At 38.8% G+C, this 21,653-nt stretch overlaps 3 protein-coding genes and 1 pseudogene across 3 annotated transcripts; 1 reads left to right on the top strand and 3 right to left on the bottom strand.

The window, feature by feature from the left end:
• Positions 1-123: 123 nt before the first annotated feature.
• On the bottom strand, positions 124-12,801 carry LOC103935701 (protein CHROMATIN REMODELING 20). Its single transcript, XM_009345508.3, has 24 exons — positions 12,543-12,801; positions 11,806-11,983; positions 11,572-11,634; positions 11,383-11,478; positions 11,209-11,301; positions 10,543-10,733; positions 10,105-10,462; positions 9,411-9,494; positions 8,318-8,833; positions 7,776-8,065; positions 7,496-7,586; positions 7,201-7,416; positions 6,684-6,803; positions 6,298-6,464; positions 5,927-6,068; positions 5,479-5,628; positions 5,337-5,392; positions 4,945-5,248; positions 4,601-4,736; positions 4,451-4,503; positions 1,749-1,975; positions 1,356-1,559; positions 796-1,128; positions 124-663 (listed from the first exon to the last, which is right to left on the bottom strand). The coding sequence occupies exons 2-24, from the start codon at positions 11,977-11,979 to the stop codon at positions 285-287; spliced, it is 4,443 nt and encodes a 1,480-aa protein (XP_009343783.2). The 5' UTR covers positions 11,980-11,983; positions 12,543-12,801; the 3' UTR covers positions 124-284.
• An 831-nt stretch (positions 12,802-13,632) lies between these two features.
• Positions 13,633-14,580, bottom strand: LOC108866281 (annotated as a pseudogene).
• Positions 14,581-14,919: 339 nt separating this feature from the next.
• On the bottom strand, positions 14,920-17,132 carry LOC103935712 (plasmodesmata-located protein 3). Its single transcript, XM_009345521.2, has 2 exons — positions 16,251-17,132; positions 14,920-15,206 (listed from the first exon to the last, which is right to left on the bottom strand). The coding sequence occupies exons 1-2, from the start codon at positions 17,014-17,016 to the stop codon at positions 15,070-15,072; spliced, it is 903 nt and encodes a 300-aa protein (XP_009343796.2). The 5' UTR covers positions 17,017-17,132; the 3' UTR covers positions 14,920-15,069.
• Positions 17,133-18,568: 1,436 nt separating this feature from the next.
• Positions 18,569-20,747, top strand: LOC103935702. Its single transcript, XM_009345511.3, has one exon. It carries the CDS (start codon positions 18,792-18,794, stop codon positions 19,998-20,000), a length of 1,209 nt encoding a protein of 402 aa, XP_009343786.2. The 5' UTR covers positions 18,569-18,791; the 3' UTR covers positions 20,001-20,747.
• The last annotated feature ends 906 nt before the right edge of the window (positions 20,748-21,653 follow it).

Genomic DNA, 21,653 nt, shown 5'->3' with positions numbered 1-21,653 from the left:
CTTTTTCTCGCCTTTGCATTGAATAAAACAAAAGAGCATGGACAAATAAAGAAATGTGTACAGAATAATTACACATTAATTAATTAATTAAGAAAAAATCACGAAAAATTCATGGACAGGAAAAACTTTCAAGATTTTGACTGCTCATTTCATTGTTGTAACTTTGATTTACACAAGCCTGTTTCTTTGGTGTCAAAGGGGCAATGAACTCACAGCAAACGCGATATACAATCGGAACTTTACATCGGAAAAAACTACGAGAACAAATCAGAAGGAAATATCGTTTACCTGAGCCTGCTATCTCGACTGTGCTCCTCCCAGCTCAGCTCGCGGCCACATTCCCCACACACGGTGCTGCAACCCTGTTTCGTGCCCTGACTTCTTAGCGTCAGCAAATGCGAAAGATTAGTGCACTTCCGCTGTACAAAAGCATTCTTAACCGTGGATTCAGCAAGGATGCTCTTCGTTGGTGCAGATGAGGCAGTATTTGATACAGCGGGTTTTTGGTCGACTGCAGATTCATTGAGAGGAACTCTCTGCACTTCCTCCCATCCAAATGATTTCCGGTATACTTCCCAAGCCATGTCTTGCTCCTCCTTTGTGAGCTTTTCTTCTTCGTTCTCTTGCAAAAGGGTCTCATGTTCGTGGAAATTTGCGATCCAACTGAAAACAAGGTAGTTCATACGTAAGTGGAGGGAGGGAGGGAGGTATGAGTTGTCAATTGAGGCAGAGTAACAGGCAATTACCGTTACCGACAGAAGCTAAAGAAAATAAGAACATAGAACGGGAATGTACCTTGGAGAATGCTTGCCAAGTAAACTTTCCATCAGCTTGTCAGAAAAGCAACTTCCTTGAGAAAGAGGCACTACGTGTTTCGGCAAAATTTCCACTTTACCAGTCACATTGTCGTTCAAGAATACGCTATCTTGGTCAAGCACATGATTCTCATCATCACCAAATTCAAAAAGATGCAACATCTCTTCCTTAGATATTGTCCTATGTACCTGTTGTCGATCAACAACCCTTGCAGCCAGGCCCTCCTTCGTTACCTGACGCTTATAAATTTTTTCTTCCATAGTTCCATGTGCCATCAATCTGTAAGCGAACACTGGCTTTGTTTGGCCGTACCTGAAAATGGAAATAACATATCATTTACAATGTGCCATACAGGAGAATGGAAAGTTGGCTTGGTAAAGGAGGAATATCATCAGGCTTGCAGTCTGGCACATTTGAAGTTGTATGGAAATCCTAAAACAAACCCTCGCTAATGCTATATAGCCCCTAAACTACATTATCAAGGAACATTTACTAAACAAAAACTGAGTTAAGGACTGCAATAGAAAATTGAAACTCACCTCCAAGCACGATATATAGCCTGAAGATCGTATGTTGGATTCCAAGAACCATCAACTATTATTACACGATTAGCAGCATAGAGATTTATCCCTAACGATCCAGCTCTGGTGGAGATTATAACACATTTCACCCTCTTATTCAGGGGATCATTAAATCGTTCCACCAGTCTTTGCCTTTCTGAGCCCTCTGTTCTCCCATCTAGCCTGGAGCAATAAAGAATCTAGTAAAAACGACATAACCCAAATAAAAACTTTTATACAAAAGACACTGCAGCTACATATGCAGGAAATAGAGTAACAAAAAGGATACATGGTTTGGGGCAACACTGAAGCTGAGAAGAAAAGCTAAGCTGTCTGTCAAACTGTAAATTGTTCTCGGTAATATGTACCAACCTGTACCAATCTTTTCCTTTCTTCCAAAACTTCCCCTTGTTCCCATGTCGAGGTAGCCTTGAAAGATAAAGTTCGATGAGGTCAAGGGTTGGTATGCTCTGGCTAAATACCAATGCCTTATCCCCCACATCAGAACTCATAGCTAGAATGTCAAGCAGGAGTACCATTTTACCACTGTAATCAAGCTCTTTATAGTCATTTTCATGGAGAAGATCATTCCACCAATCCTGAAAAGTGATAAATGGTCACTAGTCAGCATTACGCTCCACGAAAACAACAATAGTAACACAAACTACAAAGTAAAGCCTTTATTCTTATTAGTTTTCCTACTAAAATACAAAAAAATGGAGCATTTCAAATTAAGCCAAATAGACCGTAAAAGAATTAGTAAAGAAGTGAAAAATGAATACAAGGTTACAAACCTAATAGGGCAAATGACAAGTCATCTACTGTAGTTACTGTTAAGTAGTATGATAAAGCTAAATGTAATCAGTTATGTTAGTTACTGTAATTAGTTAAGATAGTTGAGGGTATTCTTGTAATTAGACTAAGGCAGCTAAGGCTATATATATTCACATCTGTGTAACTGATTATTCTATTCTCCATCCTTGGATCTTCACTTCCGCCACTATGTCTCAAGTTCTCCTACACCTAGTACCTCTTCAGACTCATCATGTCCTTCTGCCCCTCCACCTCCACCTCCCCCTGCAGTTCCTTCATGCACTCAGTCAGTGGATCCTTCTAGTTCATCCAGTTCTGTCTCTCTCAGTAATTCCTCTCTTGTACCTCTTCAGACAAGTCATCCACCACTTTCTGTGAATACACATCCTATGATTACAAGATCTAAGGCTGGAATAAACATGTCTCGGGCTTATTCAGCAACCAAACATCCACTCCCTGCTGATCTTGACCTTGTTCCTAGTACCTATCTGCAAGCATCAAAGCATGCTCACTGGAGAGCTGCCATGCAAGCTGAATATAATGCTTTAATCTCCACAGGAACATGGTCTCTTGTTCCTCCTCATCCTTCTCAAAATGTAGTTGGTTGTAAATGGGTTTTCCGGGTTAAGAAAAATCCTGATGGCACTCTTGACAAACACAAAGCCCGCTTGGTGGCAAAAGGATTTCATCAGCAAGAAGGGGTTGATTTTCAAGAAACCTTCAGTCCTGTTGCAAAACCAGTTACCATTCGAATTCTTCTTGCACTTGCTGTCCAATTTAATTGGTTCTTGAATCAGTTAGACATTAGCAATGCCTTTCTTCATGGTGACTTAAAGGAGGATGTTTACATGCAACAGCCCCCAGGTTTTATTGATTCCAATTCATCCCATTTTGTTTGCAAGCTGAAGAAATCCTTATATGGTCTTAAACAAGCTCCTCGAGCTTGGTTTGATAAGTTGTTTCACGCCCTTCATACTCTTGGGTTTCACCAATCCCAATCTGATGCTTCCTTGTTTGTCCTTCCTGGTCCTCAACAAGTCATTGTTCTTGTTTATGTGGATGATATCCTAGTCACTGGCCCTGATTCTCAACTCTGTCAACATTTTATCCAGCAACTTAGTAATCTGTTTCCAGTGAAAGATCTTGGCCCTTTACACTATTTCTTGGGATTGGAAGTTAACAGGTCTTCCAATGGCCTCTTTCTTCATCAAACTAAGTACTTACTTGACCTCCTCAAGAAAACAAATATGGAAGGTGCCAAACCTTGTTGCACTCCTCTCGGGTCTCAAAAGCTGGACCACAGTGGGCCTCTCTTATCCAATCCCACTGAATATCGTTCCATAGTTGGTGGACTACAATATCTCACTTGGACTCGCCCGGATCTTGCATTTGCTGTTAATCAGATCTGTCAGTTTATGCATGCTCCACGAGAACAACACCTTCAAGCAGCAAAAAGGGTTCTCAGATTTCTTAAAGGTTCTCTGTCTCATGGGTTATGGTTTACTAAAGGTACCCTCGCCCTTTCAGCTTACTCTGATGCTGATTGGGCTGGCTGCACTTTTGACAGGCGGTCTACCAGTGGATATTGTGTTTTTCTTGGCCCTAATCTCATCAGCTGGAGTGCAAAGAAACAAAGCACTGTTGCTCGTTCCTCTACAGAAGCTGAATATCGTTCTTTAGCTCATACTGCAGCAGAACTCACTTGGGTTTGCAAAATTCTCAAGGATCTTCATTTCCCTCTTCCTACTCTACCTACCCTATGGTGTGATAATATTTCTGCAATCTCTTTAGCCTCTAATCCTATTTTTCATGCTCGAACCAAGCATGTTGAGATTGACTATCACTATATCCGAGAGTTGGTTCTTGCAAATCTCATCAAAGTTCAATATGTTTGTAGTGAAGACCAATTGGCTGATCTTCACACCAAATCTTTGTCCAAGAACAGGTTCTCTTTTCTCTGTTCCAAGCTTCCAATTGGAATCCTCACTGATTCCTCTTTTAGCTTGAGGGGGTGTAATAGGGCAAATGACAAGTCATCTACTGTAGTTACTGTTAAGTAGTATGATAAAGCTAAATGTAATCAGTTATGTTAGTTACTGTAATTAGTTAAGATAGTTGAGGGTATTCTTGTAATTAGACTAAGGCAGCTAAGGCTATATATATTCACATCTGTGTAACTGATTATTCTATTCAATACAATCAGAAAACTTACAGAGGAAGTTTTCTGTTTCTATAACATTATAGTTTGTTCATATCCATACCTTTCGAAAAATGTCATCTTTTTTTCCTGGCAAAATTTCATTCACATTTTTCTCTGCAAAGCACGATATGTTACCCTTGTTAGATACTTATAAGAACTGCTGCCAAACACGTGAATATACATTCACCCAAATTGACATTGTATATAATACCTCCAAAACCCAAATTATAATCAATGTTTTCGTCACTAGAGCTGTCATCTGCAAGAAAATTCTCAATGGCATCTCCACGTCTCTCATAGTCTTTGTCATCTTTTCTTAGTTGCAAGATCCCAGGATGGTTCCATATCTATTACCAACAAAAAGCTCATATATTACAACTATCACGAAAGACAGAGATAGACGCACAATAGACTAGAAGACGATCCTTGTCACTAAATATAATGTCGATAAAGGTTAATGAAACGCTTAGGAGTGGATCCTTTTGTGTAGGACTAGATGCTAAGCCTATAATGAATAATGGAAGATGAGAACTTAACAAGTGTGCTAAGATATACCTGAGCTAAGGCCTGGTAGCCAGCAAAAAAACTTCTCTTCCCTATCTTTTCATTATAATCCTTGTCCTTGGTGAATCCGTGGGCAACAAGAAATCTCTTGTATAATTTCCTCTGTAAGGTTGAAAGTTTCACAGCTATTACAAACACGGTTTTTGGTGGTAAGTCCTTCTTCACCACATTCATGTCCATTCTCTGAACAAATCCTTTCAACTCTTCATAAAGAATATGAGACCGTTGGTTCATGATTTTCACATCATCCACAGTTGAATTAGTATGTTGACCATACTCTATGGGATTTTGAAATCTGCATGCAACAGGAGGCAATTTTAAGATACATGAAAACAACAAAAAGAAATTAGACAGAAAACGGGGTTTAAATGATGAAGTTTTACCGATTCCGAAACTCATGGCTGCTTCCGAGAAAACCTTCCCTTACAAAATCAACCATCTGTAAAAGATTAAAATTTCAAATGAATCAAGGCAGTAGGTAGGTGCGTAAGAAACAGCAAAATGAATAGCTTTCGAGTAACTCACACAGTAATATTCCATGAGATTGTTCTGAAGTGGTGATCCAGTTAATGCTATCCTTCTCTGGCATTTCACTTGTTTTAAGGCATGCGTTACATCAGCCCTGGTATTCTTAATAACATGGGCCTCATCACAAACAAGTATATCCGTTCCATCCTGACAGTTGGAAATGTAACAATACGAAAGAAGCTTTAAAAAAATTCAATTGGATCGTGCTAAAGTATCGATGTGTGCTAATGACAATATGACATTATTTGTTTAACAGCTTACGAAGTAAGTGATTTCATAACTTACACCAGAGCACCTATGTAACAACTAGACAAGAATAAGATTAATCCTAAACGTTTGGTTTAAGTCCAACAAATTGAAGAAGAAATAATTCACATTGTAATGCATAGTTGAAAAGCATGACATTAAAGACAAATATAGAGGTTAACAATTAACGTCAACCAACCTGCAAGGCATGACAAATTTCTGTAGCTATCTGCCTATCCTTCACATTCTTTCCAAAGGATAAGTTTCTAAAAGCTGAGTAGCCAATTAAAAAAACACCACCCTTCCTTCTCCACTTTGCAAGCAATTCTGCTCTTCTATCCCTGACAAACAAGGGAGAATCATGTCAGCATCTTGGTGTCTCCATCTCCCCAATCGGAGCTATAATGAGTTACAATTAGTCTATGTAATGAATGGAAGACAGCCGTCAAAAGAACTTCACTTCGTAATGCCATCATCTTAGGTCATTGGCATTTCTTCAACGATCTATTAGACCAAATGTTTTATAGTGATGAAAATGGAATAAGACAATATAGAAATATTTGACCAAACCTTGACACATCTTCTAGCATGAAGATGCGAAGGGGCTTCAGTTCTGAAGGCCTCCACTTCATGAACTCTTGACGCCAATTGTGCAGCACATTCACAGGGGTGACAATAAGTGCAGTATTTAATCCCAAATCAATACTTCTCATTGCAGTGTACAGAAAAGCTATGACCTGCAAAAGCAATTTGACAAGTTATGCAAAGTATATCAATCAACTACTTAAAAGACCTGCAAAACAATATGAGAAACAGCCTTGCATTTTGCACGATTGCTATTCGACTAGGCTGCAGGGTCATTCCACATGCACTGACACCTATTTCAAAATGAATCCAGCACATCTAAATAAACACTCAAAGTTCTTGGGAAGAGTTTTCAAGAGACAGAATACTACCTGGAAAGTTTTACCAAGGCCCATCATGTGAGCTAGAATGCAACCAAGACCTTTATCCCCAGCCTTCACTTTTCTGACTGACTGTATGATATTCTCCCATATAAATCTCACACCCGTGATCTGTAATAACGAATCAGACCTTTACTTCATGTTACAAGTTGTAACAATGACAAGATAACAGCACTAAATCATTAAAAGTTAATGACACATAAAGCAATAACAGAAGATACTTAGTGCCCTCAGCTAAGGAGGTCAAATTAGATAAACATGTGAAACAACAAAAGGTTTAACAGAACATGACAATGAACTTCAAGTGAAAAAGGTGAGCCGTGGAAATCTTATCAAATGTGTCCTGACATGACACTGGGTAAACAATATACTGCCAGTTTTTCAATAGCTGAAAATAACAGATAAGAAACTGTCATAACATCAGCTTGACAGTTCCTAATCCAAACATAGCACAAGGGAATTCGTAGAAGAAAATCCAACGAACAAATAGTTAACAGATCAAGCGAACCTGATGAGCCTTCAATTTCGCTGAGATGCTTGGAGGAATTCTAACAGCTTCTTCACCTTTTTCCCTCACAACATTCACTATATAACCAGCTGATGCATCACCCAGCACTTCCGCGCTGGCGCCTTCGGGTAATCTCCCATTACAAGTTGCAAAGCTCTTCATCTTAGATTTGGCAGAAAATTGTACTTGCAAAGACATCAAGCGTTCTTGACGTTCCTACAGAAGAAAAATTTATGAAAAAACTTGTGGTACCAGAACGTCTTGTTTAGATTACAAAATCAGCACTATATGGTACCTTTTCAATTGCAATTTTCCTTCTGGTTTCTTCTCCTAATTCAGTATCATCAATGATCCTTCGAATTTTCTTCTTTCTCCTCCTCTTAGAACTGACACAAAGACGAAATATGTTCAGAAACACAACAACCTGAGTAAACCGAAAGTATCTAATGCTAAAGAATAAAGTTCACCATTTCCTATTCAATAGCTACATGCCTCAGCAATGACAGAGAGAGAGAGAGAGAGAGAGAGAGAGAGAGAGAGAGAGAGAGAGAGAGAGAGCAGTATACTAAATATACCTTATGGCAACATCTATCTCTGAATCTGAACTATCTGAATCACTATCAGAGCTAGATACTATCAAATCCTGAGAACTTATTGCTTGCTCTAATTGTGATGTCAATGTCTTTAGAAGACTTGGGCAACAGAAACAACATTGCCAGCCAGAGGTCTGGGCATCAGATAAGCATTCCTCTCCAATATTCCTCTTTATACAAGTCGCACAAACCAATGTCTTGCAAGATTTACAATTTACTAGGTCCTTGCTTTGTCCACACCACCCACAATAACACTCAGAGCAATCAGGATCCTGCACACCTTCTTAGGTCAATAAAAGATCTAGCATTTACTTGAAATAAATTAAGTATTAGCATTAAACGATGCAGAAAAAAAATCATGTAACACTATAATTCATTAATATGATAAATAGAGACACAGAATATTTCTAACTGAAAATATCTGTTCATGGCCAATTCATTAAATTACCTGCACTATCATGAAACGTTACACAAAATATTCGAATAAAGATTACAGAAACCATAAAAGTTACTCATCGCCATACCTTCACCTGCATCTTTTTTTCCAATAAGCATCTGCAATCCGCACAAATAATCACCTTCAGAAGTGGATGTGAGCACACTTCAACAGCATGCTTACTACAAGCAGTGCAGTAGAGCTTATCATTCAGACTCTGTGAAGGGAGACCACCGGTGGCAGCTATGCAGATATTCTCTTCCACATATGACTGGTCCTCGGATTTTATCGCATTGCAGTCTGAATTATCTTTCAGTGGAGTGTCATCATCGCTATCTATAATCACAGTTCGACTCCTCTTATTATCAATGTTTAGCTCCTCATCCTTACTCAGACGCTTAGAGCCTCTTGCTTCACTGGAACTAGTCACCGGAGAAGCACCGTTACTCGTTATGCTTTCTTGGTCAATGTTATTAGCGGTTTCCAGATCTTCATCAATTTTCCCATTTGAGATACTGATAGAAGAGTCAAGCATAGACGAAGACAGGTCCATGTTGCTTCCTATCTCCTGATCAACTACGCAAAAATCTTTACGGACAGCATCCTGATTTGATAAAAAATAAAACGATATCAATGAATGTTAAATTTATGGAGAAATGCACAACATATCCATGTCCTGATTCAACTAGACAAAGTTCTTCCTGACAACATCCTAATTAGATAACAGTAAAAACACATCGATATTAATGAATGTTAAATGTATGCCTAAATGTTGGACACATTCATGAATCAAGACTTCTACAGAAAAAGACCCTGATGAACTTAGAGCTACAAAAAGGGGGGAAAACAAGACATAACAAATACACTGACACTTAAAACCATCAAAGAGACTGTTGCTTTTTGTTCCTTTATTTGTATTAAAGTAAGTCTACTATAATATGACTGCCGGTTCTCTCTTATTAGTTCAATTCCCAACAATTACAAATTGAAATAAAATAAAGCAGGGCTCCATAAATGAAAAGCCATAGGATGTCTTAAATAGAGTTAATTACAAGCACACAAATTGTACTGGTCATGTACTAATTGTCTCAAACTGCAATAGCACAAGGATAAACTCTAAAAAGTTGTATAAACTGCAACTTGAAATTTGAGGAGCAAAATAAAGGGCGATGCAATGATACCTGTTTACGTCTCTTTCGATGTCTCCTGCGTTTCAAACGAATTTGAAGCTTCCGATCAACATTTACATCATCTTCTTCTTTGACCTTTCAATGAAAAAGTACAGAAATACTATCAAAGTAAAACTCAACTGGGTGTTAAAAAGAACATGTGTCTATGTTAAATCTAATAGCAACATAGGATTAATTATCAACTGGTGAAAAAAGTAAATAAACATATTGACATATTCCTATACTAAAAAGGTGAATCAATTTGTGAGCAACATTGTACCCAATAAAAGTTTGCAAGCAACAAGAAGATCACCATCAGATGATTAGACAGAAAGACATCTAATCAAATACCAGTAACCACAATGTTAGGTCCAACAAGTAAGACCACATAATATTCATGCAAATATTGCATGTTTATACAGAGACTGAAAAACCAACGGAGGGTTTATTAGAGGATTTCTATATGAATGTCTACAACCCCAGACAGTAGTGAAAAAGCTTTAAATATCTCCTGACTAATATGACTTACACTGTTACAGTCCTTTCCACGTTAATTTGTAGTTTTATATAAAAAAACAAATTTTATTTTATCACAAAAGTTACATGCAAACTGAAAACAAAATAAGTAAATGTAGCCAAATTCTTTAGTGTGTAATTGTAACATGAAAATATATTTAAATATGACGTTGGGACAGCACAACCATACCTTCCTATAATTTTTCTTTTGTTCTTCAGTGAGATCCAGTTCTCTTTCGTTTGCAACAGCAGCTGCAACAAATGGATCACCAGAATTGCCATCAATGTCATCAATCTCCTCTACCTCATCGACCCCAGGGAACTTAAGTCCCATCTCAGCAGCTTGCTGTGGCGTACTGGCCAAATAAACAGAAGCCCAGTGCTTACTGCCAAACGAGGCACCACCCGCAGTTGCACCATCAGAAAATAATTTGTTGAAAGAACCCCAGTAATCAACATCAGCTGTCACAGCATCCTTGCTTCCATCTATGGCTAGTTTTTTCTGCAGAAATCCACTAGCACCATCCTCCAATAGTTTACCGTGTCGCCTAAGTCCACAAAAGCAGAATCATGTACCATCAACTTCATACCTTGCAGAATCAATAATGCTAAAAGGAAAGAACTGTACCTTCTCACGGGTCTGTGGGTTTGAAGATACTGCTCCGCATCAGCCCTTGACTCAGTAAATTCTCCAGTCTCTTGAGACCCTACCCAGTGTATCCGTCTTTTCCAAGCTTCAGTGCAGCAACCATTCTGAGCCTGACTTTCAATGCACTTATAAAGGCTCGGTAGCTCAATGCCAGCCCCATCAAGTTGTTCCTATTTACAGAAGCATATAATAAAAGAGGTCAGAAAGTAAAAATACATTTCACTTGTTTATATTATACTATCAAAAAGGCAAAAGAATTACAGAAAGAAGGCAGCTACAATCCCTTGGGCAACCTGATTAATTCAAAAGGTGCAATATATTTTACTTGCAACCATATTTTAATAAACAAAAATAAACAAAGAGATTGCATGGAATGCCCACAATAACAAATGAAAGGTGTGCTAAAATCCCAATCATCTAATCATTTGGAGTTTTCGTCAATATAAATACAGCACTCAGAACCAAATGAGGGGTAATTAGCCAAATTCGTGTCCAACTTGTATAAGTCACAAGAAGAAGCAAATCCTTCTCTCTCCTGATTTATATTTTCGGTAGAAATTTATTATATCAGATTCAAAATACATGAGAGCCCTAAACAATGCATTAGGAACCAAAGATTTACTCAGGTTGAAGAAAGAAGCAGACCAACAAATGAGCACTCTCAGTCTCAAGTTCATCAAGCTCAGCTTGCCACTCTTCTATCAAAGTATCCATTTCTTCTGCAACAGCTGCTTCCAACTATAGACAAGAAAAAAAATGCATAAGTGATTGATAAAGACAATGTAATCCAGAAGGAAGAATTTGAAGGAAGAAACTAACATCGTCCCCATGAAGAGTTTGTGCCAACTCCTTTCTAACTTCACTCTCCACTTTGGCAAGAGACTCTTTCTCAAGTGCCTCTTGAGCCTCTGCAGCCTATATTGAGCGTCAAACAAAACTAACAAATTAAGCAGCACGTGCATAAAACATATATAAATATGTGTATCTGTGTAAAGAAAAAATAGATACCTTACTCTCAACCTCCAAAAATTCAGCAATGAGCTCCTCTATTTCTTTATCCGATAATGGTTCCTGCATAACAAAGATCAAATTGTCATACTTTTGGAAATAAAAATAAAAGGCTTCAAGCTTTCCAAATATAGATAATAGCAGTAGAGTGCGACAGCAGTATCTAATTGGTTCGTAGCTTCCTTGAGAAAATAAATTATGGCGAATAAAAAACTATCATGAGTGAGGACTTGCCTCTATATGCGATTTTTCATCTTCTCCGGATATCGCTACTTCATCAACTTCTGAATCATCTATAAAAGAATCACTATCACTGCCACTAGAAGCACTCCCAATATTTTCCACTTGCTCATGGCTTTCCTCCACTTGCTCGCCGTTTTCCTCCATTGGCTCATGGCTTTCCTCCATTTTACTGCCCAACAAGACCAACGCACATAAAACTCAAAAGCAAGCCTCAAAACAAGTACATAGGAAAGCCAAAACAGCTCACTTAATAATTCGTAATGCTGAGTTGCTCTCACCCAAAACCGGCCTACTCTCCGGTCAACGAAATTAAAAACAAACCCAAACGATAACATCACCACATAACCAATTTCATAAGTTGAGAACCGGTGCAATTCTAATCCAACTCTCAAATGATAAACACATAAATCTCCAACAGTCCAGGCAAAAATGGCATATGAGTTCATACCAAAACTTCATCCCTTACTATTTGATTAAATTGATTACCTTTATGGGATAATTGGTTAAAAAAATCGAAGTTTTCGAGACGATTTTCGATTCAACAAAGTAAAGCCCACATTCCTACTTGCATAAAAACCAAAACTTTTCATTTGGGCATACCAAAACACCATATTTCTATCTTCCCCAAATAACCAAACGATCAAAGTTTTGCGCCGTTTCCAGAAACAAGAAGAAGAAGAGGATGATGATGAAGAAGAAGAAGAAGCAAGGAACCTGAAGCAACTTACCGGAAAGGGAAGAAAGCCCACGTAGCTACGGTGACGAGAAAATGCAGAGCCTTCGTGGTCTCTCTCTTCTCTCTCTCTCTCTCTTCTGTGTGTACAGAGCAGAATATGCCCCGTGTACTATGTAGTACTGTGTCTGATGTTTGAATCTGTTTGAATCGAATTGAACGGGGATGAAAGAAATGGTTGATTTCCCCAAAAAACAAACAACGAAAAAAAAAATGGAAGAAGGCGGGTGGCTAGTTGTTTTTCTCTTTTGGTCCCCCAAATTTTGTGTAATTTCAAGATCTAGGGTTTTCGATTTTGTGTTTAATGTCAGCTAATGATTCGTGCAAAAGTTTAACAAAACTATCGGAGATGTTTTTAAAGTGAGGATTATTTAATTAATTTGTAATTGTATTGGTAACTTTGAAAAATTAAAAGTCACTACTTTGGAAATTTTTATATATTTTAACTTAAAAAAACACAATACCATCGCACTTACGATATAATAAAAATTTATGAAACTTATAAAATATGATTAGTCATAATTTTTTTCTAAACACAAAATTAGGTTGAAATAAAATCATATCTTGATGATCCACGTCAACCTTTACTTTATTGAGCAAGAATTTTATTGTTTTCATAGTTTAAGATTCTAAGTACTTATTGATTGTTTTAATGATTAGAGCAGACGAATTTATTTTATAACGAAACATAGCTTTTTAATAAAATGACTCTCAAATGCTCTAAGATATTGATGAGTGGTGTTAAGTCTTTCAATATCCAAAAAGATTCAATAACCGTAAATTCTTCATTGCTTTTATTCTCAAATTGCCGTCATATACCACCAAACTTCTAATCTACGAGTATTTCTCTTTTCGGTAAAAAATGAGGTCTTAAGTTTGAGTCTTAAAGTTTACTACCTTAAAGTTTTTTGGTTTTCAACATTTAGTATATAAAGTTTTTTTCATCTCAGAGCGGTACATAAAGTTATAATTTTAGAACACTTTCATACATCCGTTAAGGTTGCTGTTAAATTTACGTTTAACTGATGACATGGCATCCACGTGAACAATAATTAAGCAATATTAAAAAATAAAATAATAAATCAATAAATCAATAAAAACTAAAAAATTAAAATAAACTTTTTGGCGTCTTCGACACCACCCACTCCATTTCTCTCTCTTTCTCCCTCCCACATCATCCAAGCACGGATTGACGGTGAGTTACTGGACTGAAGGGGTCCCCTCTGAAAAAAGAACTGGCTTTGGCCGAACAACGACGGCTGCTGCTGCAAAGAACCAATACTACTCCGCTGTGTTGGTAGCAGCAAGTTGAATGCAAACCCGCCTGACGACGATGATCCACCGTCGTTACCACCGCTATCTCCACCTCCGCTGTTCCAAGCCATCATTCTTTGGAATCTGTTCATCTCTCACTGCTGCTGGTTGTGGTGATGCTCTGCCCACGCGGCGGAGGACCCATCAAACCCGATCGGGTTTTGGGATCTGGAGAAAAAGGATTGCTCGTTTTGATGGGTCTGAGCGTGGTGCTGGTGGAGGAGAATTGGGTCTTGGAAGGATTAAAGAGAGAGGTGCAGATCTTGGCTCTGGCTAGTGGCTGCTGGTTCTGGAGAGTAAATCAGGTGGGTAGAACTGATGAAACTGTATCGTCGACGACGGAGCCTCAGCTGCAGCTGCGACTGCGGAAGCACCCGTTGGGAAAAAGGACTTTATGGTGTCTGCAATGGCGTCCGAGTCGAGCGACGGTGGGAGGAAAGTCGAGTTGCTATTTGGGTTCTGAACAATTTGCTATGTGGGTCTTGCTGGAAACACGGAAAGTTGAAAACTTGGTGGTGATTCTGCTGGGTTTGTTGTTCGATTTCTTCTTCTTCTTCTTGGACAAGATGGGTAAAATTGAGAATTGGGTTTTGGTGGAGATAATGGTGGTGGTGATGAGGATCCAGAGTCAGAGAGAGATGTGGGAGGGAGAGAGAGAGAGAGAAGTGGAGTGGGTCGAGGCGAAGATGGAGGGGGAAGGGTGGGTGCCACATCATCATCAGTTATTGTTCACGTGTCATCTAGTTATTGTTCACGTGGATGCCACATCATCTGTTAACGATAAATTTAACAACAACCTTAACAGATGTATGAAAATGTTTCAATATTATAATTTTATGTACTACTCTAAAATAAAAAAATTTCGTGTATCAAATATTAAAAACCAAAAAACAGCAGTAAACTGAGATAAATCTTAAAAAAAAAAAAAAACAAACGTTATATTTATATATAAGTCATACATGCACTATTTTGTGCACCAACCAAAAGCGTTTGCAATATTTTTACAATGAGTCCATCATCCAAGTGAAATAATGGCAATATATTTTCTGTTGAAAAAAACCAAAACAAAAGCTCAAAAAAGAAACTAAATATAGTAAATGTCTGAAATCGGGTCGAAAAGAAGATCCAATTGGACCAATTTAAGCAACCCGGCCCAAATCATAAATGTCTGAAATCGGGTCGAAAAAGAAGATCCAATTGGACCAATTTTAGTCACAGTCGTCTTCTTTCTTTGACCAAGACCTGACGAACAAGAGAAAAATGAAGGCAAAAGCCAAAGCAGCTGCTCCTCCCACAAGAATTGCCACCTTTTTCCCACTTCCCCCATTTCCTCCACCTTTGTTTTCTGCAAATAAAAACAATTAATTGGGAACATTAAATTAACAATTAAGTTTATAATTATATATGTATCAGGAGTTTCGTTGAAACGTCATCTCAAGCTAATCGTGCATTTCATGTGAAAAAGGTAGAAATGCATGACAATTTACGTAATTATCTAAAGGATAATGTTATCTACACACCTACTTCTTACACACCTTCTTAATTGTTAGATGTCGGATTGAATGAATTAAATAAGATAAATGACAAAAAATTAATAAAAGTATGCGAAAGTTAAAAATGAGTGTATAAATAGCATTATTCTGCTAAAAAATAAAACATTTCCCATCACTTAATGCTATGTTTGGATGAAGAAATTTAAGCTTACTAAGGAATTTTAAAATGACGGAAATTGAAATGACAAGATTTTATTTTCTATAATTTGTGAATTTTCTTGTTTGGTTAACCTAGAAGAACAAAGGAATTGAATACGAAACTTGTTATTTTTAAAATCTCAATCATAGAAATTAGAAAACGACACATATTTACATGGAATTTAAACTTTGGAATTGGATGTCCCAAATTCCAAGTTTTTTTTTCCACGCGAAAATTCTAAAATTTCTATATTTATTAATCCAAACAAGAGAATTGGTGCATATGAATTATAAATTTTGACTTTTAACCAAATTCCAAATTTATTTCCCTTAACCAAACATAGTGTAAAGAAAATTGTGATTTCCGCACCTCTTTTTTTTTTTTTTTTTTTTTTTTGTCGTTACATTTTTTATTTAATTATTTTCTAGTTTTTGGACTGAATATCAATCATAAAAAAACATTAACAAAAGAAAAACTTTAGGAGAGTATGAAAAATACTAACCAATTAAAAACTTAATAAAATATGAAAAATAATTCTCAAATTCAATCACTTGGATCATGCAATCCGTCGTTTACCACAGTGGTGTAAAGGTATTTAGCGCTTGCATGATAGCGTGAGTTCAAATTCCGTCGATGACTACTCTAACATTTAATCTAACAAATTTTATGGTTTGATAAAATATAAAAAAAAACTCACCTCGATCATCTGGGTGGTCAACTGCAGGTATCCCATCTGGATGATAACTATAGCTCAAGAAGCACTCCTCCAAATAAATCTGCCCAGAAACAGCACCACCACATTCCTCTTCAGCACTTTGTACCGCCCTACTCACACACTCTCCACACACGCAACCCCCCAAGCCCCCGACACACTGAGCCATAACTTGCACCGCCTCATAACTCGTTTGGCAAAACCCACCACCATCCGCAACGCCGCTCTCCAAGGCAGCAAACGCCGCAGCTCTCATTTTCTCAAACCCTGCCGCCACCCCATTTTCCAAATCCTTCCCACAAGTCTTCTGCATTAATCTATGGCTGGAGGGCTTTGAGTCGACTCCATCGAGCTCGTAGCGCACGTAGCACCCATGCAGCTGAACACGAGCCGAAACCGACTCTTTGCACAAGGTGTTCGATAAGTTACGAAGGGTGTTCACGCAGGTGTGACACTCCTCATTGCTGATGTCCTGCCGGCACTGGAAGAGGCCGGAAATACCCGCCTCGTTGTTGTCTCCGCTGGCTTCGGCGTGCTTATAGAACTTTGATTGGGAGGAGTGTGATGTCAGTTGTTGAAAAAAAGATGAAAGGGTTTGTTGTGGGACTTGCGATTTAGTTGGGAGAGCTGTAAATGTTTGATTTGCACATTTCTTGTATACCAAACTGTTGTAGTCGGAATTAGGGTTTGCAGATGATGCGAGAGAAAGTAGAAGTAGTAGCGATGCAAAACGGAGAAAGGTTGAATCCATTAGGGTTTTAAGATCATTAATTAGGGTTTGAAGACTGTGCAATGAGATTGCATTTTTCAATCTGTTGGTTTTCTTTTTGTGCTTTGGGATATGGGAAGTTGAGATTTAGCGTTTTTTTCCGGCCCACTTCTGTCTAACTTTGGTGAAGACTTGCGACTTTCTTCACCAGAAGGGTTACAAGTTTTTCAAATCAGCAGCAAAGAAAAACATATATAGTTAGGTGTCTTGTTGTAGAATTAATCATGTAAAGTTTGCGTAAGTTACATGAACAAAGATAATTTGCTTTGATCAAAGTATACGAGAGTAATTACACATTAAAAGTTCAAATAAGGCATAATGACCCTTTAAAAGTGTCAATAATAATTCTCGTATAATATGAACATGTAAAACAAGAAGTATGAAGTTCCCATACAATATTAATGTTCTTTAGGCAAGAATCACTGGATAACGGTCATACCATCAATCGTATGGTATTACTAAGCTATGTACATGGGGGGATCCATCTTGGGCAAGGTGACATGGGTCAGCTGCCCCTATTAAGCTCAGAAATTCTCTATGGAAGAGTTAGGTGCTGCCCTTTGGAAGTATAAGATGCCCTTAAAAGCTACCTTTCAACTGCTCGACAAATTGCATTTATGGACACTGACTGGGTAGCTGCTAGCCTCATGCATTTATATGCATTGTTATGGGCATATGTCAATAAGCTCACTGCATAGGTTAGCATATGTTGGCGTGCTCTCTCAAAAACTATTGACATCAGTCGACATAGTCAAGCTCTTGACATATGTTGATAGGTGTACAATATGACTTGGGCAAATGACATTATGCCTACCAAATATCGATGAAATGCCAATTTGCCTGCTATTTCGTCAAAAAAAATTGCACACTTCGCGCGCTACTTTTACTAACCCCCAAATAATATTTCCATCAATCACTAACAACATACATGTTATAACAAGATGGGATTACAATAAAATAAATACACGTATTATGAATTAATGACATTAGTGCGATGATCGAACTGTCGTTGGTCCATCATGGTTGAGAGTGGTTGATCAGTTTCCAAATAGTTATGTACTTTCAAGCACTTGTAACTATATGTGTATATATGTAAACTAAATTAACAAAGTTAATAGAATTATTCGGTGTGAGGTCTTAGGAAGCTTCTAATTTACCTCTTAATTTGAAGGTGGTCAACGAAGAGAAAGCTGGCCCCGTCGTCATCGGACAAAGTAAAAAGTAAAAAGTAAAAACAGATAAATAGTAAATATAACTATGCACATTTTATTCTTAGCAAAAATAAATAAATAATTACTATGTTTATTTCACTATTTACCTTGTTTTTATCCCGTTTGATGTGTCCAAATTTTTACAATTTTAGATTTGTTCAGAAAAATTACGGTTGTAAAAACCATTCAAGTGTAACAAACTTTCCTGGCAAAAAGCCTTCAATAAAAACCCTCAAATCTCCACAAACCATTCCTCACGGCAGCACATCCTTCTCTTCCCTAGTAGATTGCACGTCTCCGGCGGCTGTAGCGACGGTCAATCGGGTAGTTAGTCGGGTTATCGTTACGGTCCGTACGAGTACGTATATGAATTAATCCAGGAGACAAATACATAAATCCAAACCCAATTCCATTCACAAATTTACCTTATTTTCTTTTTGTTAATTAGTTGCCTGCAGCAATTACTTTATTTAATTACTGTGATTGCTGCAGCAATTAATTATTTAAGAAATTAAGTATTTAAGTTTTCCGAGTTAATTACAAATCATGCCACGGCCGTTCGGCTCCTCCTTCCAGCTGCTGGAGATCAACCTGATCTCGGCGCAGGACCTGACGCCGGCGTCGAAGGCGATGCGGACGTTCGCCGTCGCGTGGGTCAACCCCAAGCGGAAGCTGACGACGCGTTTCGACCAGACCGGCCACACCAACCCGACGTGGAACGAGAAGTTCGTCTTCCGAGTTGACGACGACTTCCTCCGCGACGACACGTCGAAGATCATGATCGAGATCTACGCCTCCGCATGGCTCCGAGACGTCCTGATCGGAACCGCCGCAGTCGTGGTGAACAATTTGCAGAACAAGTCCAAGATGCGGTTCATGGCGATCCAGCTCCGCCGCCCGTCCGGCCGCCCGCAGGGGATTCTGAACATCGGGCTCGGCCTCCTCGACAGCACAATGCGGAGCATGCCGCTCTACAGCGAGCTCAGCTCCTCCGCGGTCGGGTACTGGGATCTGATGGAGGGAAAAACCGGTAACCAGAAGAGCAGCGGCCTCAATTCCAAGGATCAAGACAAATTCGTCATCTTCCAACGATCTCAGAGCGATCGGACGGGTAGCGATTCCGGATTCTCGAAATCCAGGCCCGCGTCCTCCATCTGCGATGGCGTCACAAAAATCAGGCCGTCGAACTCCACCTGCAATGCAGCCGCCTACAAGCCCAAAACTCAAGCCTCCTTCTGCAACAGCTCGATTGTGAACGGATCTGAGCTCAGCACAGAGCAAAAGAAAGGTAATGTGAACGGGTCCCTCTGCTCTGACGTTGGTCCTTCGCCCTCCGTGGTTGCGGCCGCAATCGCCAAGGGAATCTACCCGTTGCCGTACACCGGAGCCCGAGCGCCGTCGCCCGATGATGCCGGAAGCTCGTTGCTGGACGAGTGGGCGGACCAGGACAGCGTGGAAGGGTTAAAGACCAAGATCGAACGGTGGCGGACGGAGCTGCCGCCGGTGTACGACTGCGCCAAGAACAACGCAAAGAGTTCCCATATTCAGAAGCCACTCCAATCGTCCCACCGCCGTCCCAGCAGTCAGAAGACGCGGCGGAGCCGCAGCAGCGGCAAAGGATTGTTCTCCTGCTTCGCGTTGGGTTGCGAGATTTCGATCTCTTGCGGCAGCAAACCGAAGATTAACAAGAAGAGCGGGAAAGTGCACCTCAGCCCGTCCGATTTGACTTTCGACGACGACTCGTACGTACGGTAGGTCAACGTTACAAAACGCCACCGTTTCACCTTTTCCAAATTTCTTGGGGGGGGTTGACGAGATAAAAACGACGCTGATTTAATTGGATGTCGTTTTTAAAATGAAATTAAGATTTGTAGTTATATTGGGGTTGATGAATTGGAAGAACAATGGGTCGTTTGGATGGAGAAAAATATTGTTGGTGCGTTTTAGAATTAGAGAGGATTAGAGGGTGTGATGTGAAAAACAAACAAACAACCGTCCTCCTTTTTAATTTTTTTTTTTTTTTCAACTTTTACATTTGTGATTGGGGAGATTGAATAGGATTGTTTTCAATTTCAACTATTGAATTGTAAATGTTTATTTTTATGGGATTTCAACAATGTAACTATTTTTTTTCAATTTCAACGCACATGTATCTTTTAAAAAATTAAATAAAATATACCAATATGTATAGTATTAATTTTTTTAACAAACGATATTATCTATACTAACAGGGTGGGGGGAGAGCTAAAGGATGCTATCTAGTATAATTATTAGAGCTCATTTGGTAGGTGAGTGAATCATAAGGTCCTATTTGGTAGGCTAGTTAGAATAGGTTGTAACCAATTAAAATGAACTCTAATCCAATTTGCTGTTTGTTGTGCTAAAATGTGAGGTGGACAAGACTTTTATACATGGGTTACAAATCCTACCTAACCAATCCCTGCCAATTCAATCTTATCCCTAAGGTTTAAACCAATCAAGCAAACCAAACGGGCCTTAATAGCATATTTGGTAGGCTGGTTGGGATAGGTTGTGACCAATTAAAATAAACTTTAGTCCAGTTTATTGTTTGTTGTGTCAAAATGTGAGATGGACATGACTAAAACATGATGGGTTATAAATCTTGTTAACGCTAGGCCTATTAGGCCCATGCAACGACATAAGCCCAAGGAAAGACCAATAATCACAGGGCCCAAAGGGTTCTAAGAGGGTCGATTCGAGTACTTGGTTCGACTAAGACGAAAAACTACCCGATAAGTGAATATGTGAACGAGCTAACAACTTTATGGCATAAATCTCCAAGCACATAACTACTTAACCGTACGACGACATGCAAAGTAACTGAGGTTTTAGCGAGACGAACGGGGTGCCTGAACCTTAAAAGACACGCCATCTGATTGCTATAACATCTTCATTGATGAAGGCCTGGCCGAATAAGTGGAAAGTTGTGAGTAAGCTAGTACAAGTGGCATTTTATGAGACCTTAAGAAGGAGAGGCCTATATAAAGGGGTAGACACCTCCATTATGGTGGTCAGGCAAATCAGAGAATATAGTGAATGTGCGAATTATCTAACCTATTCATATACACATATTGCAAGTCATGCCTAACTAATCTGTGTCAATTAAATCTTATTCTTAAGAACCAATCTCATATAACCCACCAAACGAGTCCCAAAGGTTTTTTGAACAAGACAAGATATAATTGAGATTTAGTTTATGCTGGTCCCATAGAGTCGCATCTTTTAGAAATTATGGATTAATGGAGCCCTGTCTTGTTACTAGAATACATCAAACATGGGCTATGACACTTATCCTAGTTAATTGGATTGACATTACCAATGTCATGCTTAAGCTTTGGGATTTAACTCCAATTAGGGATGACAATATAACTCGTCAAATATGATCCT

Source organism: the organism of the source record quoted next, unplaced genomic scaffold, assembly GCF_019419815.1.
Source record: "Pyrus x bretschneideri cultivar Hongxiangsu unplaced genomic scaffold, Pyrus_bretschneideri_v1 Contig11, whole genome shotgun sequence".
NCBI classification, from domain to species: domain Eukaryota; kingdom Viridiplantae; phylum Streptophyta; class Magnoliopsida; order Rosales; family Rosaceae; genus Pyrus; species Pyrus x bretschneideri.
The sequence above is the reverse complement of the archived record's forward strand: the minus strand, read 5'-3'. Positions and strand labels throughout refer to the sequence as shown.

What these genes read in the sequence shown, in the direction of transcription:
- LOC103935701 (XM_009345508.3), bottom strand. Translation starts at nt 11,979, where the DNA reads ATGGAGGAAAGCCATGAGCCAATGGAGGAAAACGGCGAGCAAGTGGAG. An exon ending in ATGAAAAATCGCATATAGAG is followed by an intron (nt 11,635 to 11,805) that starts GCAAGTCCTCAC and finishes TTTGTTATGCAG; the next exon opens with GAACCATTATCGGATAAAGA. An exon ending in AAAAAAAGATGCAGGTGAAG is followed by an intron (nt 8,066 to 8,317) that starts GTATGGCGATGA and finishes GAAGGTGTGCAG; the next exon opens with GATCCTGATTGCTCTGAGTG.
- LOC103935712 (XM_009345521.2), bottom strand. Translation starts at nt 17,016, where the DNA reads ATGGATTCAACCTTTCTCCGTTTTGCATCGCTACTACTTCTACTTTCT. An exon ending in TGACCACCCAGATGATCGAG is followed by an intron (nt 15,207 to 16,250) that starts GTGAGTTTTTTT and finishes TTTTATTTGCAG; the next exon opens with AAAACAAAGGTGGAGGAAAT.
- LOC103935702 (XM_009345511.3), top strand. Translation starts at nt 18,792, where the DNA reads ATGCCACGGCCGTTCGGCTCCTCCTTCCAGCTGCTGGAGATCAACCTG.